Source organism: Ictalurus furcatus, chromosome 13, assembly GCF_023375685.1.
Source record: "Ictalurus furcatus strain D&B chromosome 13, Billie_1.0, whole genome shotgun sequence".
NCBI classification, from domain to species: domain Eukaryota; kingdom Metazoa; phylum Chordata; class Actinopteri; order Siluriformes; family Ictaluridae; genus Ictalurus; species Ictalurus furcatus.
The window spans coordinates 10173689-10187840 of record NC_071267.1 but is presented as its reverse complement, the minus strand read 5'-3'; the positions used below and the strand labels follow the sequence as shown (position 1 = coordinate 10187840).

The following is a 14152-nucleotide window of genomic DNA, read 5'->3' as shown; positions in this document are numbered from 1 at the left end:
GTTTATTTTCTATAGGCCCTATTTACACTAGTGCGTTTTGGTTATAAACGGCGCTTTAAAATGAAAACGATCCTCGTCCACACTGGCATTTCCGCTGTGTTTCAGAAACGATCTCCATCCACACTACACGACTGAAAACGCATGTCACGTGACCGTTCATGCACACTGGGCATGCGCATACAAGTGTAAACAGGAAGTTGATTGCTAGTCCAAACCAGCGGTCCATGTAGGGCTTACGCCGCTCGAAATGAGATTTGTTGCCGATCGCTCTAAACATAGCTTGCCTCTTGCACATCTAGGCAGCTGCAGTATTATAAAGTACAGAATTGAACTGCACAATGGCTGCTAAGAATGACGACAAAGCCAGCAAAGCTTGTGGTACAGTCTCCGTGTTGTTGTGTATACAAATCAGGGAAGGATACGCCATGATCCAGAAGACCCAATCAAGGGGCTAATTTGGGTGAAGCCACGCCTTAGTTTCCAAAAGTCTTCGTTTTGGTCTGTTTACACTGAAACGCGAGCCCGGAGTTTTCAAACTAAAACGGGGTCTTCTGCATTTCCAAAAGTCTCCTCGAAAACGCCGGAGTAGTGTAGACGACAGGCATAACTATAGCAACAGTTATGCGTTTTAAAACGAAAACGCACTAGTGTAAACACGGCCATAGAAGGGTTATCCCAGCCCACCAAACATATTCTTTGAAGGGATACCATAAAACAGTGTTTCCCTAAACTTTGGACTGCTTGGGAATTTTAATGTTTGGATGAAAATGACAGCTTTGTGACAGTTCATCACAGAAACGCCTCATAACAGCCCCTCCTTGTGGTCATCATGGCAGCAATAACAACAACAAAACACATGTGGCAGGACTTTAAAGCACAAGTTGAATTCCTCTTAAGGAGCGACGTTGAAGATGCATAATGTTTCCTCCCCCAGAGCCCTGTGTCCACATCTCCAAGGAAGACAGAGCACAAGACCTCAGTTACGGTGAGTGTTGCGAACAAAAGCGTCAGCAGCTGGATATCTACAGCACACTCCCATAACACCCTGCACAGTACAGAGATAAGCAGCAGCTGCCAAACCAGGACAGAAATCCCACTGAGCAAGTACATCTGGTGGTTTAGCTGCAGTTTCACTTTCTTCAATCTCAACTCGGTTTTTTTAAGTGAATGCGAAGTTGTTGTTTTTTAATGATCCTATGATATTTGTATCAGATTCTGGCAGACAGTGTTTGTGCTGAAAGAAATATCTGTTTTTGTGCTCTAGATCTGTGATATGATTGGAAAAAAATGAAAGTTTGAATAGACTGCGTATGAAGCGATCGGTGGTGAGCTTGGAACGAGCTCTGTGAGGACTAATCTGTGCTGACTTTCAGACCAAAGTGGAGGCAAGCCACAGGGTGTCAGGGGTAACAGGGGCAGTATATCTTTCTTTTCCATAGGTACAGAGACAGCACTGTTGATTTAAAGCATTTCTTTGGAATGGGCCCGTGGGTGTGTGTTCACTGCAAATTTTACAGGGTCATTCAGGTCAGTGGAGCTGGTTAATTAAATGAGGGTAACATGGGGTTTAAAGACATTTCATAGATTAGTTATGTATCTGTTATTCATCCATTCCTTCATCCATTCATTCATTCATTCATTCATTCATTCATTCTTTTTCCTTACACTTTTCAAAGTGGCAGCAAGCTGGTCTGGTCAGTCTATTCTCAGCCACTGATTCCAGGTCTTCCTGGGGGATCTCCAGATAGTCCCAATTTCTCCAGCTGTTATTGAGTCTACAATATGGTCTCTGTCCAATGAGATATGCCTGATACAGCTCCACCAGGAGTCATCTTTTTAAGGTGCCCAAACCACCTCACCTCTTAGTTCAGAGGAGCAGCAATTCTAATGAGGTCTACCCTATCACAGAGAGTAAGCCCATCAACCCAGTGGAGGAACCTCATTTCCACCACCTCTACTCATGACCTTATTCTTTCATTCAGTATTCACAGCTTGTAACCAGAGGTGATGATAGGGACGTAGATGGAATTGTAAACAGAGAGCTTTGTTCTGTTGTTAGTGTAGACCAATTAGCATTGTTTTGTTGGCCTGTCTAGTTAGTGTTAGTGTATTTATTTTATATTTTGCACTCATATTTTCTCGCACTGCTGTGTATGTACTGTCGTGACAACAACACTGTCAAAACTACATTTTATGAAAGTTACATAGGAATGACAACAAACCCACTTGAGGTGATTTATATCAGTGGTTCTCAACCCCGGGGGCAGGGGGCGCGGAGAGATCGGAAGAGGGCGCAAATTGTTTTCAAGAAAAAAAAACAGACGGCATCATTTGTGTACTCTGTGTATTTTATTGCTTTTCAAATAGAATGTGTATAAATGAAAAACCCCGCGTTCCCTCAACCTCTGTATTTTCTTTTTGCTGGGGAGAGGCGGAGCTTATCCTGCCTTTTATCTAGCTGTCACTTAGTGACTTTTCAGACCCCTTTAGCGACTTTCTTTTTTGCAAAAAAAAAAGCATCTAACGTCAAATCTAGCGACTTTTTGGACAAACCTTAGCAAGTTTCCAAATGTCGCCAGTACTGTCCTGCAAGCCTGAGGTCTTGCTTTCCCGCTGCACTCACACCTCTCTCTGCGTCTGCTCTGTTCAGTGAAAGGCTGAGAGCCGGAGATTTAACAACGTCATGGACAACGAGAAGCGCCCTTCGTCCCAATTTACGTCATTCATATGCGAATGTTTTTAGAACGCAAGACGAATGGAATAATGATAATAAGTCTTTATTGGTCACATATATTGGTCACATATGGGGCAGCTGTGGCTCAGGTGGTAGAGAGGGTTGCCCACTAATCGTAGGGTTGGCGGTTCGATTCCCGGTCCACATGACTCCACATGACTCCACATGCCTAAGTGTCCTTGGGCAAGACACTGAACCCAAAGTTGCTCCCGATGGCAAGTTAGCGCCTTGCATGGCAGCTCTGCTACCAGTGTGTGTGAGTGTGTGTGTGTGTGAATGGGTGACTGAGACAAAGTGTAAAGCACTTTGGATAAAAGCGCTATATAAGTGCACCATTTACCATATACATTACAGCATAGTGAAATTCTTTTCTTCGCATATCCCAGCATAGTCCCCCAAGCCTCCCCTATCAAGTGGTACCCCCCCACCCCCATAAGTATTATGATTATCTATATTCTGTATAAAATTTATCTATATATGACCTAATCTACAATCTGTTTTTGATAGATAGATAGATAGATAGATAGATATTTTTTATTTTGTGTTTTTGGCAAGGGGGTGCCACTTAGTTACAAAAGGTTGAGAAGTTCTGATTTATTTATATTATGCAGTTTAACTCCTGACAATGAAAGGCCTGTCACAAAATTTTGACTACTGACTAATTGTCTTAATTAAAGTCTTAAATAAATGTTCTGGTCTTTTGCTGTTGGTCTTACAACACATTAATAGTGTAATAATGCACATACATATTACAAAGAGCTTCTACAAACAATAGCAACAATATAAAACTTATTATTAAAATAAACACATTCGTTACTGAAGAATAAACAGTATAGTATGATTATAGATATCTGTATAATTCTATAAACTAAACAAAATGCAGTTTTACAAAGGGTCCATAGATCCAAGGCTTTAATTTTAGTGTATTGATGAACTCACTGAGATTAAACATTGTGTTTGCGAATACATTGTGCTTGACTAACAGTTCTCACTGATAGCTAACTGTTGGATTTTACAATCATGTTTCCATATAAGTAAATCAGAATCAACTCAAGTAATTACGATCCTCTCAGATTTCTTGACAATGTAATAATTGTGACAGGCTTTAACAGGGAAGTTATTTCCTTGACGCATTAGCTAATATTCTCCTTAACGTACACTTTAGCAACACATGAATATACACGTAAAAGATCAGTCAGAGGCTTGATGTCATCTGCTACATGCGTAATCACAAGTTTCTCTGAACGCTCGAGTTTTTTTAAAATGCAATAATAAAAAAAGGAACTGATTCCATGAGCGGAGTTGCTCTAAAGCTTCTCTGATGTCACGTTAGAGAGCTCAAAAAGCGTAGGACTCAAGTAAGCAAAATGTGAACTACAGGGAAATAAGAAATCGGTTTCCTTTGAAAAAAGCCAGCATGATTCTACTCATGGGACCTGTAGAGTTCAGAAGGACCCAACATCATGGACTGATGACTTTGTCATTTATAAGTGTCCGGGCCACAGTAGGAGCTGACGAGGGAAATTTGAAACCGCTTGGAACGTGTTCAAGCGAGTTTACTTGACAACATTTTCAGCTGATCCTGAGATTTTATGTGATAATATGCATCTCCAGGTTGGGTTAAAATACAGTGTTAAAGTGCAAAAGTTGCCTAAACCTTCTCCATAGACTCAGTGATTTTTACACTTTAGTGTTTGATTTGCAACTAATTTGGTCTCATACAATACGTCAGTCTGAGTCAGTGCCACGGGATTATGTGACTCAGTGACAAGAATTTAAAGCAGAACCTTTTGTGAGTCCTTTTTGCATTTGACAAATTAAGTGTATGAAATCGTCTCAAATGCAAATGAGATTTTTGTGTGTTTTTCTGTGATTAATTCTGTCTTGAAATCACTCGCATGAGATAAGGGGTGTGTGTTAAACTGAACACTGAGAAACAGAAAATCATCAATAAAGACGATTCAAAAAGGGTCTGTTTTCTCACGTCGCATGTCTGTCAGCTTTGAAACTCACTGCATGCTATGAAATGTAACACATTTCAGTGGCGTGACTTCTGGTACGGTGTTGCAGTTCTGTATTTGTTTTTCCCTGCTAGTCTGCAAAATGCCACTGAAAAAGTTATGGGTTTCACTTGAGGATACCTGCAGACACCATGCTTTCAATCATTTCTTTTGATATGTTCTGACTGACAGATGTGATGGGCCTAGGCTAAGTGTGTGATCCTCTTGTTCAAGGTTGAGCAGACTGAGGACTTTGATAAGCAGCTTGTCATGTTGTTTTGGAGAGTTCTGAGAGCCCATCGTTGCTAGCTTATTCACTCTCTTCTCAGCAAAGTTGCCTGGGAGTTAATGTTAAGACAGATAAAGCTCCTATTGTGAGGCCACAGATCCCTGGGCCTAAGTCATCAGGGTGCCTAGTGTGGAATGCTGGGAGGATTAGACAGACATTACCGAATGTCTCTGTGCTCCTGGGGTTGTTCAAGTTGTTTTCCAAGACGATATATTTATTTTTATGACTTAAACAAAGCTCAGATCACATTTTAGGAGCCACCCATGCATTCGAGGTATTCCACAGAGCTCAGTGACTTTTCCCTCAAAAGTTTTTGAAAGAGTTCGCAAGAGTTTTATGAGTAGTTTGAGACATACTGCTAGTGTTAAGATGTACACAGCATAGCACACACAGACCAAGGTTTTAGTGATGTATGGATTTTCCAACATATGAAATCACTGCACAATTCTTATTTATTACTAATTGTTGTAGTGAAGGTTTACAGTCATGGTTGAATTTTACTACTTGTACTTAGTTGTACTCAAGGCCTATCCAAGAAAGGTCTTAACTGTATTAAATAGTGCGGATTTAATACAATATTCCGAAGAATTTCCAAGAAGCTTATTGCTTCAAGTATTCAAAATAATGCAAGAAAAAAAAACAACCTTATGGGTTAAAAATGCAAGTTAAATAAACTCTTAGTCCCTGATTTACTAAGAGCCCAAATAATGTGGCTAATTTGCATGTGCAAGGGGATAAATTGCGCATGCAAAAAGTGGCCGTGTTGCAGAAGATTAACAAAGAGTAATTGTGTGAATTACATCACATGCAAAGGAAAAAAAAGAAGAAGTAAGAAGTAGAGGGAGGAAATAATATGTAAATAAGGTTTTTGTGTGTATTATTTGTTCTTGAGAGCTCCTGGAAGTGTAAAAATAAAAGAAAATAGAACTTGACGTAATTACCAGTGTGATGTCGTTTAAAGGCTGTGAGATGTGTCAAAAAATACGAAAACCCTTTCACAGTGTCTATTTAAATGTTGTTGGCTTCAGAGCTGTGAATGTGCAGCGAATATTCATTCATTCATCTTCAGTAAGTGCTTTATTCTGGTCAGTGTTGTGGTAAATACCGGGAGAAAGAGATAGGAATACACCCGTGATGGGATGCCAGGCACTATGGCCAATCCAGCATGTTGTTTGGAGTTGGGAGAAAACCAGTGCACCTGGAGGATATCATCATGAACACGTGGAGAACATGTGAAACTCTGCAAGACAGTAGCCTGAAGTTAGGATTGATCCGAGGACCCTGGAGCTGTGAGGCGGCACCATGAGGTTTGCACCATGCAGCGAATATCTTATTCCACTGAAATCCAACATTTTAAGAAACTTTCTGATCATTTTGAACAAACGATGTATAATCTTGATCAGCTTTTATTATTAAAACATACTGAGAGGTATAATTCTGGCATCATCTAGCAGAAACGGACTAAGACAAATATAATACCTGCTCTTCTTCAGCCATATGGATTTGCAAGAACAAATACCGTCCATACCTCTAAGACTTATTAAATCACAGTGTATATGCCAGATTAACATATTTGCATTGACACCACACTGTATTTTGCAGTTTTAGGTAGAAACATGCCAAAATAAATATTCAGCACATGCTGTGCTGTGGCTTATCAAGTTTGCGTGTTTTTTTGTTTGTTTGGTTTTTTTTTACACATGTAAACCTTTTCGTAAATCAGGACCTTAGACTAAAGAGGTATAACTTAATCTCTGAGAAAAAAAATGTGCAGATTGTTAATATGTAAGCAGTCTAGACATGGCCAGGTGCCTTGCAGATGTTTTTGCTCTGTTTAGCGCTCTGCTGAGACAGGGAGCTGCAAGCTGCTGTTAGACACGCAGTGAGAAGCCCATCTGTTATTAGTCAGCCTTGCTGTCACAACTCTGTGCCGTATTCAACCTGAGAATGGAACTCATTGTCATAAGATGCAGAATAAACAAAACAAATTTAGCCTCAGAGGCGGACAACGGGCACTGCAAAGCCCGTATGAGGAAGGTGTTGATTAATGATGCTCATTCACTGTGTGCTGTTGATTTATGTAGAACTTATGAAGCTCATTAGATAACATTCACGTGTAGAAGGAACTGGACCTGGAGCATTAAATGTTGTTAATTGCACAGCCAAGCAGCATCTGCATGGAGCTTTGCTGATTACTAGCTGCATTTACACACTGTGTATGTTTTCACATTTTGTTTTCGAAAGGGACGGCAGATTTAAAGGAGGAACGCTCCTTGTGTATCTCTTGTGGTATAGTGCAGGAAGGCCACGTGATTGTCGCGTGGGTATGGCTCGATATACAGCGCCCACTTAGAGATGCATGGTGACCATGAGTGTAAAGAAATCTCACAGGGAGAAAGCACATATACATGTTAAGTGATTCTAAATGGCTAAAATCGCTCATCAGGTGCTGAAAATCCTGCTACAGATGGTGTCAACATGGCCCTATGGGTCAGCATGTACGTGATTTCTCGCTTTCTTCTCGGCACAGAGCTGGTTCACATACTGTACACAATTCACTAGAGCAGCTAGTACTCACTTATGTTTACAGGATAGAAAACACTCAGGGGGAAAAAGATTGGACATGCGGTCATTTGATAGTATGTCGCTGTTCTTTAGGTCCAGAATACAAACTAATCCTGGCACATGGAACGGCAACATGTTTTCAACCACAGCTGGAAAATCAAACATTGTGGGCAGGGTCATTGTTTGCAGTGGTGGAAATAAACTGAAACTCTGTAGACCTGTTATATCGCAGTCTCTTTGATCTGATGGTTAAGCTGACAAAACATGATGGGGCATGCTGTTATCGGAAAGGATCCACGCCATGGTGTGTGATAGCGCTCGGATTGTTTTCCTGTAACAGCACACCCTCAAGTGTTTATTCCTCGTATGCTACAGTGATTTAGCAGTGATGATTAACTTTAATTTTATTAATCAATGACATATTGAGCATTTAAAAATATATATATTTATAGTTACATTTAATGTTGACAAGTTAGCTCCTTATGTTATCACTTATATAGTCGTTGAGCAGTTATAAACAGTGGTTCCCTCGCTTACCTCTCTTTTTTTCTCTCTGTTGTAGTTAAAAAGACAAAGAAACACAGCTTGTCATGCTACTTACAGACACTCCTTCCATAAATGTTAAATAAATATTCACCATATCACTGATTATACGTTTTTCGTTTTAAATAACAACATTTTTCAGTCTGATTATGATTAGGTTTAGATTATCCACCTAATCCCTGTGGACGAGCTGTTACTATAGAAACAATAACATATAAGAATGAGCACGTTAATATAGATCTATCATTTTAATTACCAGTCAAAGCTTCTGTTATAGAAAATTAATCCAGGCTTCGGATTTGAGTGTCCTACAGTGCTGTGGTGTAACTACACAATGATCTCTAAAAATAATCTCTAATAATAATAATAATAATAATCTTTTGTGGGCGCACGGTGGCTTAGTGGTTAGCACGTTTACCTCACGCCTCCAGGGTCAGGGGTTCGATTCCCACCGTGACCCTGTGTGTGCATGTTCTCCCCGTGCTGCGGGGGTTTTCTCCGGGTACTCCGGTTTCCTCCCCCAGTCCAAAGACATGCATGGTAGGCTAATTGGCGTGTCTAAAGTGTCTGTAGTGTATGAATGGGTGTGTGAATGTGTATGTGATTGTGCCCTGCGGATGGATTGGCACCCTGTCCAGGGTGTACCCTGCCTTGTGCCCGATGCTCCCTGGGATAGGCTCCAGGTTCCCCTGTGAACCTGAAAAGGATTAAGCGGTATAGAAGCTGGATGGATGGATAATCTTTTGTTATGTACAGCAAATACACAGCACTGCCCTTACTTGACTGTTCTAACGTGATGTGTCTCTCTGATTCTCTTTCTCAGCAAATCAACTGTGTGACGTTCCCCCTCCTGTTACACACCACCGAACAGCAACTGCTCAAACCAAATGAATGGAGCTACTGCGATTATTTTTGGGTAAGGGAACAGCAGTGACAAGAATTCCGAGTTGGATCATCTTGAGGTTTTCTTGCACATACATATAGAAAACTAATAATACAAATTTGTCCATAGGTATGATAGAAAATGCTTGAGTCATGCCATAGTGCATTAAGTTGTCCATGGCTAGTCGTGTGTCTTTTTTTATCTAATTTTATTTTGAATCTCGGAACCGAACACAAAATCAAGCAAAATCAAGCTTGCAATTTTTCAACATTACCGCAGATTTTCCGCAGATTTCGGCCAAGACGTGTCATGTGACTTTATCACATCACGCATTCACCCAAAGCCCTCTTCGATTCGCAGGCGTCGAACATGATTATAGCTAAAAAGTCTCATTTACCAGAAAACATCACTGTGAAAGACAATTTTGTGCGATTGCAATTTGGCCAATTCAAGTCATTTACCGCAATAAAGCATAAAAAAACTCCGCAGGTTGCATTGCAATTTTTTTTAAAAGCCTCAGCAAAATCAAGCATTTTTGGCCACAGTAGTGTTCACTTATCATGTTACATCCATGTAAAATAGTAGTTCCCTCACCAGCATCTGCTGCTCTCTTTCTCTGCTGCTTGATCAAATCTCTTCTTCTCTCTCTTCCTCTCTCTCTCTCTCTCTCTCTCAAAAATGCAGCCTGTCATTTTACCTAAAGAAAAAAAAAGAAAAGCTCCTCTCTCCTGAAGACTTTCCCGTGCTGGGAAACTTTGCAAAGCACCATGACTCCATAAATATATGTTTCCTAAGAAATAAAATTCACCACCTCAATGATTTTACATTTTAATTTGTTAATCAATAACATTTTGAAATCTGTTTATTGTTAGTCTTAGGGACAATTATTATGGGGAGCGTTCATGATACAGGTCCTTGTGTATGAGCAGTTACTATAGAAACAAAAAGGTGATCGAAAGAGCGCTCTAATATTAACCTATCGTTAATGCTACAGCTGGAACTACTGTCCTATCCGTGCTGTTATAAAAAAAAATAAATAATGCACACCTTCTCAGATCAGATTTGAGAATTCAGCTGCACTGTGTTATAAATATCAGTGTATATACACCTTATCTTAGATTCCTTTTAGATGCTACTGTTGTAATTGTACGGCTTCAGGAGGTAATAGCATATTAATATTTAGGTCACAGAATCTCTGTAGATTCCTACCTTAAGAATCTGCGAAGAAAGTTCCAAGCAGGACAAAACATTGTTTCCGTCACAGTGCTCCTGCTGATTTTATTTGACAGTGTGGTTCTCGGCATGTTTACCAGCGCTCGTGTTTTGTCTTCTGTTGCAGGCAGACAAAAAAGACCCACAGGGGAATGCCAGCATCACAGGCTTTGAGGTCTTACTGCAGAAACAGTTGAAGGGGAAACAGATGCAGAAGGAGATGGCTGACTTTATGAGAGAGAGGTAGATCAAATCTCACAGCCCTGCTTCAGTCAATGTACAGTTGGAACTGGAGGCCATTGCTCATGAGGAATGGGCTAAGATTCCTAGTGAACGCTGCCAGAAGCTATGCGTCTCGTTTGCAGCAGGTCATAATAGCAAAATGGTGCTCTACTAAGTACTAAAGATGCTTGCCATGAAGGGGTTGAATAATTTTGAGACTGGAGAAGTCATTATAAGTTGCATTTTCAGTTGAATTTGGGGAAACCGCTTGAAGCGTTAGTTGTGTTGAGCTATTTCAGTTGCTTTTGTTTGATTTGTTCATTTTTATAGGAATAAGTGAACGCCTCATATAATGAATTATGATCGAATTCCATGTTGTTTTGTCACACAACTGTGTGATACCGTAAAGATATTTCATCTGGCTAGTATAAGTCGTCAGAATTCTCTGTAGAACCAGGGTTGTGTAACAACAGTTCTGCTCTTTTGTTGCCATGAAAACCACAACAGTAACAAGCACCACATGAAGTTTCCTCTATTTCATTAAGGACAGACGTTCAAGTTCTGCAAACTCTCAACAGAAAACGAGTCGTTTTGGTTTTTTTTGCTTTTCAAAAATGGGAAACCTTCCTGCTGAGTGGACAGTTATGCAATTCAGTTTAATAACAACTCATGCTTGCTGTCTTTTGTATTCTTTTCTGATAGCTGTGACAGTAGTCTATTCAATCCACGCTCCCTGTCAGCATATTCAGATTTCGGTCTAGAAAGTCTTTCTAGTGTGTGTGTGTTTTTTTTTTTCTTTGTCATGTAACTTTCAATAACGTATTTATTCACTGAATAATAAAATGTTTTAGACAGTAGAGCCAGCAATACTTAGCACTTTAACAGGCAGGCTAAATGAACTCCTTTAATTAAACCTTTTCTGTTTGCCCTGTGTACTGCAAAAGCCAGCAGCTGAGAGAAATGATCTGGGAAAGATCTGCTCTTAGAAGGAATGTGATATAAGGGGTCAAACACAGTCAACCACTTTCCCATTTTCCTCAAAGGGGGAATGATGGCGGTCAGCTAGAGGACAAGCAGTGCATTAAATGACCTCATCATGAGAATTGCTAGACACAGATGTAGTAAAATGGCTAAAATCAGACCCATGGTGACTGTATTACAGTTTTGCTACATGCTAAAAAAAAAATATGTTTTTCTTTTTCTACTTAAGGATCAAGATTGAAGAAGAGTACGCCAAGAATCTCTTGAAACTTTCTCAGATCCCTCTAGCAGCTCAGGAGGAAGGGTAAGTGTTCATCTATAGCAGCTTCAGTAGGTAAAGCGGTGAGGGGTTTCCTTCACGGTAGTTAAAACACACAGAGTGACACAGAGTAACCTCAACTGGGTGTGATGTAATGACTTCACGCTGTGTGGAACTCTTTTAAAGGGCCCAATACCCAATGGTCTAGTGCTCCTTTACTTCAGCCAGTCATATAGATAGAGACTGTTCAACACCAAAAAAAACAACTCTTAGAAATTCCAATCGTGGTATTTCCCTGCACATATCCTGGATGCATAATACTCTAAATTCCTGAGTGTATGATTATAGTTTTCACTTTGTCCACACATTACAAATTACATCCTACGCTATGAAGTGCACATTGCTTACATTCCAGAAATACATCTGAGCTGTACGCCGTTTGAGTGTAGCAATGGGACATCTATTGTTGTGCTAGATAATCCATTCATTTGCAGGATCAAACATGAAATATGGAAAGCATATGAATTACTGTACATGTACGTCCAGAGGTGCCAGCATCTGCAGTTTAGCTGTAAACAAACGCAGCCCATACCTAACCGATGCAGGATTAATATTATCATCATTGGTCTGCACTTATATAGCACTTTTTTAACCTTAGCAGTTCTACAAAGCGCTTTACACTGGTTCTCATTCACACACACTCTTACACACCAATGGTAGCACAGCTGCTATGCAAGGCGCTAGTTTGCCATTGGGAGCAATTTGTGTTCAGAATCTTGCCCAAGGACACTTCGGCACGTGGAGTCATGTGGGCCGGGAATTGAACCACCAACCCTACGATTAGTGGACAACCCGCTCTACCACCTGAGCCACAGCCGCCACTACATATCACGATACAGTTGAGACCAAAAGTTTACGTACACCTAGGCTAAAGACATTAGAGCATCTACTTTATTTTCCATAACAGGTCATTTTAAAACACTTGGGGTAGCCTTCCACAAGCTTCTCACAGTACTTTTGCTGGAACTGGTGTAACTAGGTCAGGATTGTGCGCCTCCTTGCTCAGACCCACATTTCTAGTTCAGTCCACAAATGATCTATCAGGGATATTCAGGGTCAGGGATTTGTGATTTGGTCACTCCAATACTTCCACTTTGTTGTTTTTAAGACATTTTGTTACAGCTTTTGTGGTATGCTTAGGGATCATTGTCTTGCTAGAAGATCCACTGGCCCTTAAAAGCCACTTGCTCTTAAATACAGCCACAGGTACACTCCCAATTAACTCCTAATTATAACAGATGGCGAGTCAGAAGAATTTTCAAAGTCATCACATCAATTTCTGGAATCTTCTAGACTGTTTAACCCTTTCTCGTAGTATGCTGGTGTTCCATCCTGCTGTCGGAATGGAAATTGACGTATTAGACATTTTCAATCAATATAAACAGATGAATAATTTTATCGCTGCAAGTCTGTTTTAAGATTAGTCAGGACACTGTTGGGTTTCTGTGTGTAGAGTATCATGACTCTGTGTTTAGCTGCTGGTGAGCAGCGTGATGGGAAAAGGGACGGGTGTGAGCCCTGTGCTGGGCAAATAATTCACACAATAACACAACTCTGCACAATAACATTGGTACAGAGATAAAACAGACAGCACAACTAAAGCTTTTTTGATATTAAAACACTGTATACAACTTCCACAATAAAATTATAACATTTAAACCTAGTAGGCTATGTACAAAAAGGAAAAACTCATGAAAAACTGCAAATTCTTAAAGCCCTGAGTGTCAACTTTCATATATGCCATTGTGTGACATCACAAATAAATTCAAGGCACCCCCAAAACAGGCAGAAATTCCATTTTTTGACTGCAGGTAAAATGAGTTAAAGAGACAATTTACTTGGTGTATGTAAAGATTTGGCCCACTGAAATTCTTACGTAGTGAATCAAAACATACAGAAATGAATCTGTCTCTAATTGATTGTTTGATGTCCAGTTAGATGTTCTAATTGACGTGTCAAAAGAAATGTACGGTAACATGAAAAGTGTAGCGTTGTGAAAAAACGGAGATCGGATATCATTATCTTAGGTGTATGTAAACGTTTGTCATAAACAATTTCCTCTAGCTCTTCTGGCATTACCACAAAGATTCCACAAAGATTTCTCTCTGCAGAGTTGCCATGCCAGTTCTGATAAAGAGGGCTAATTGTTTTATGCAGAGCACAGATCATGCAGCAGAGGTCCACCCACCCTCTCCCGCAGACAGACGCCACAATGCTCGCATTATTCTGCCTCTCAGGCCAGATTTTGTTGTGACTTGTGATGGCCATTGTTTTGCCGGCTGGCTCCTGCAGCCACGTTCGCAAACTCGTTTTTCCTGAATTTACCATTTGTGCAGTTTCCATTGTAGATGGCATTGTTGCTGCAGTGCAAGCCATGACCTTTCAATACCTTGCTGACCAATCA

The 14152-nt window shown here is 40.3% G+C and overlaps 1 protein-coding gene across 2 annotated transcripts in view; it reads left to right on the top strand.

Moving 5' to 3' along the window:
- The window catches only part of LOC128617427 (growth arrest-specific protein 7-like), a 46609-nt gene that overhangs the window by 20994 nt on the left and 11463 nt on the right, over positions 1-14152 (top strand). Inside the window, exons 5-8 of one of the 2 annotated variants that reach the window (XM_053640547.1) lie at positions 935-985; positions 8955-9047; positions 10354-10469; positions 11659-11733. In XM_053640547.1, the coding sequence (XP_053496522.1) occupies positions 935-985; positions 8955-9047; positions 10354-10469; positions 11659-11733 (335 nt within the window). The remainder of the gene's footprint in view (positions 1-934; positions 986-8954; positions 9048-10353; positions 10470-11658; positions 11734-14152) is intronic. The other variant, XM_053640548.1, reaches the window with a different exon arrangement.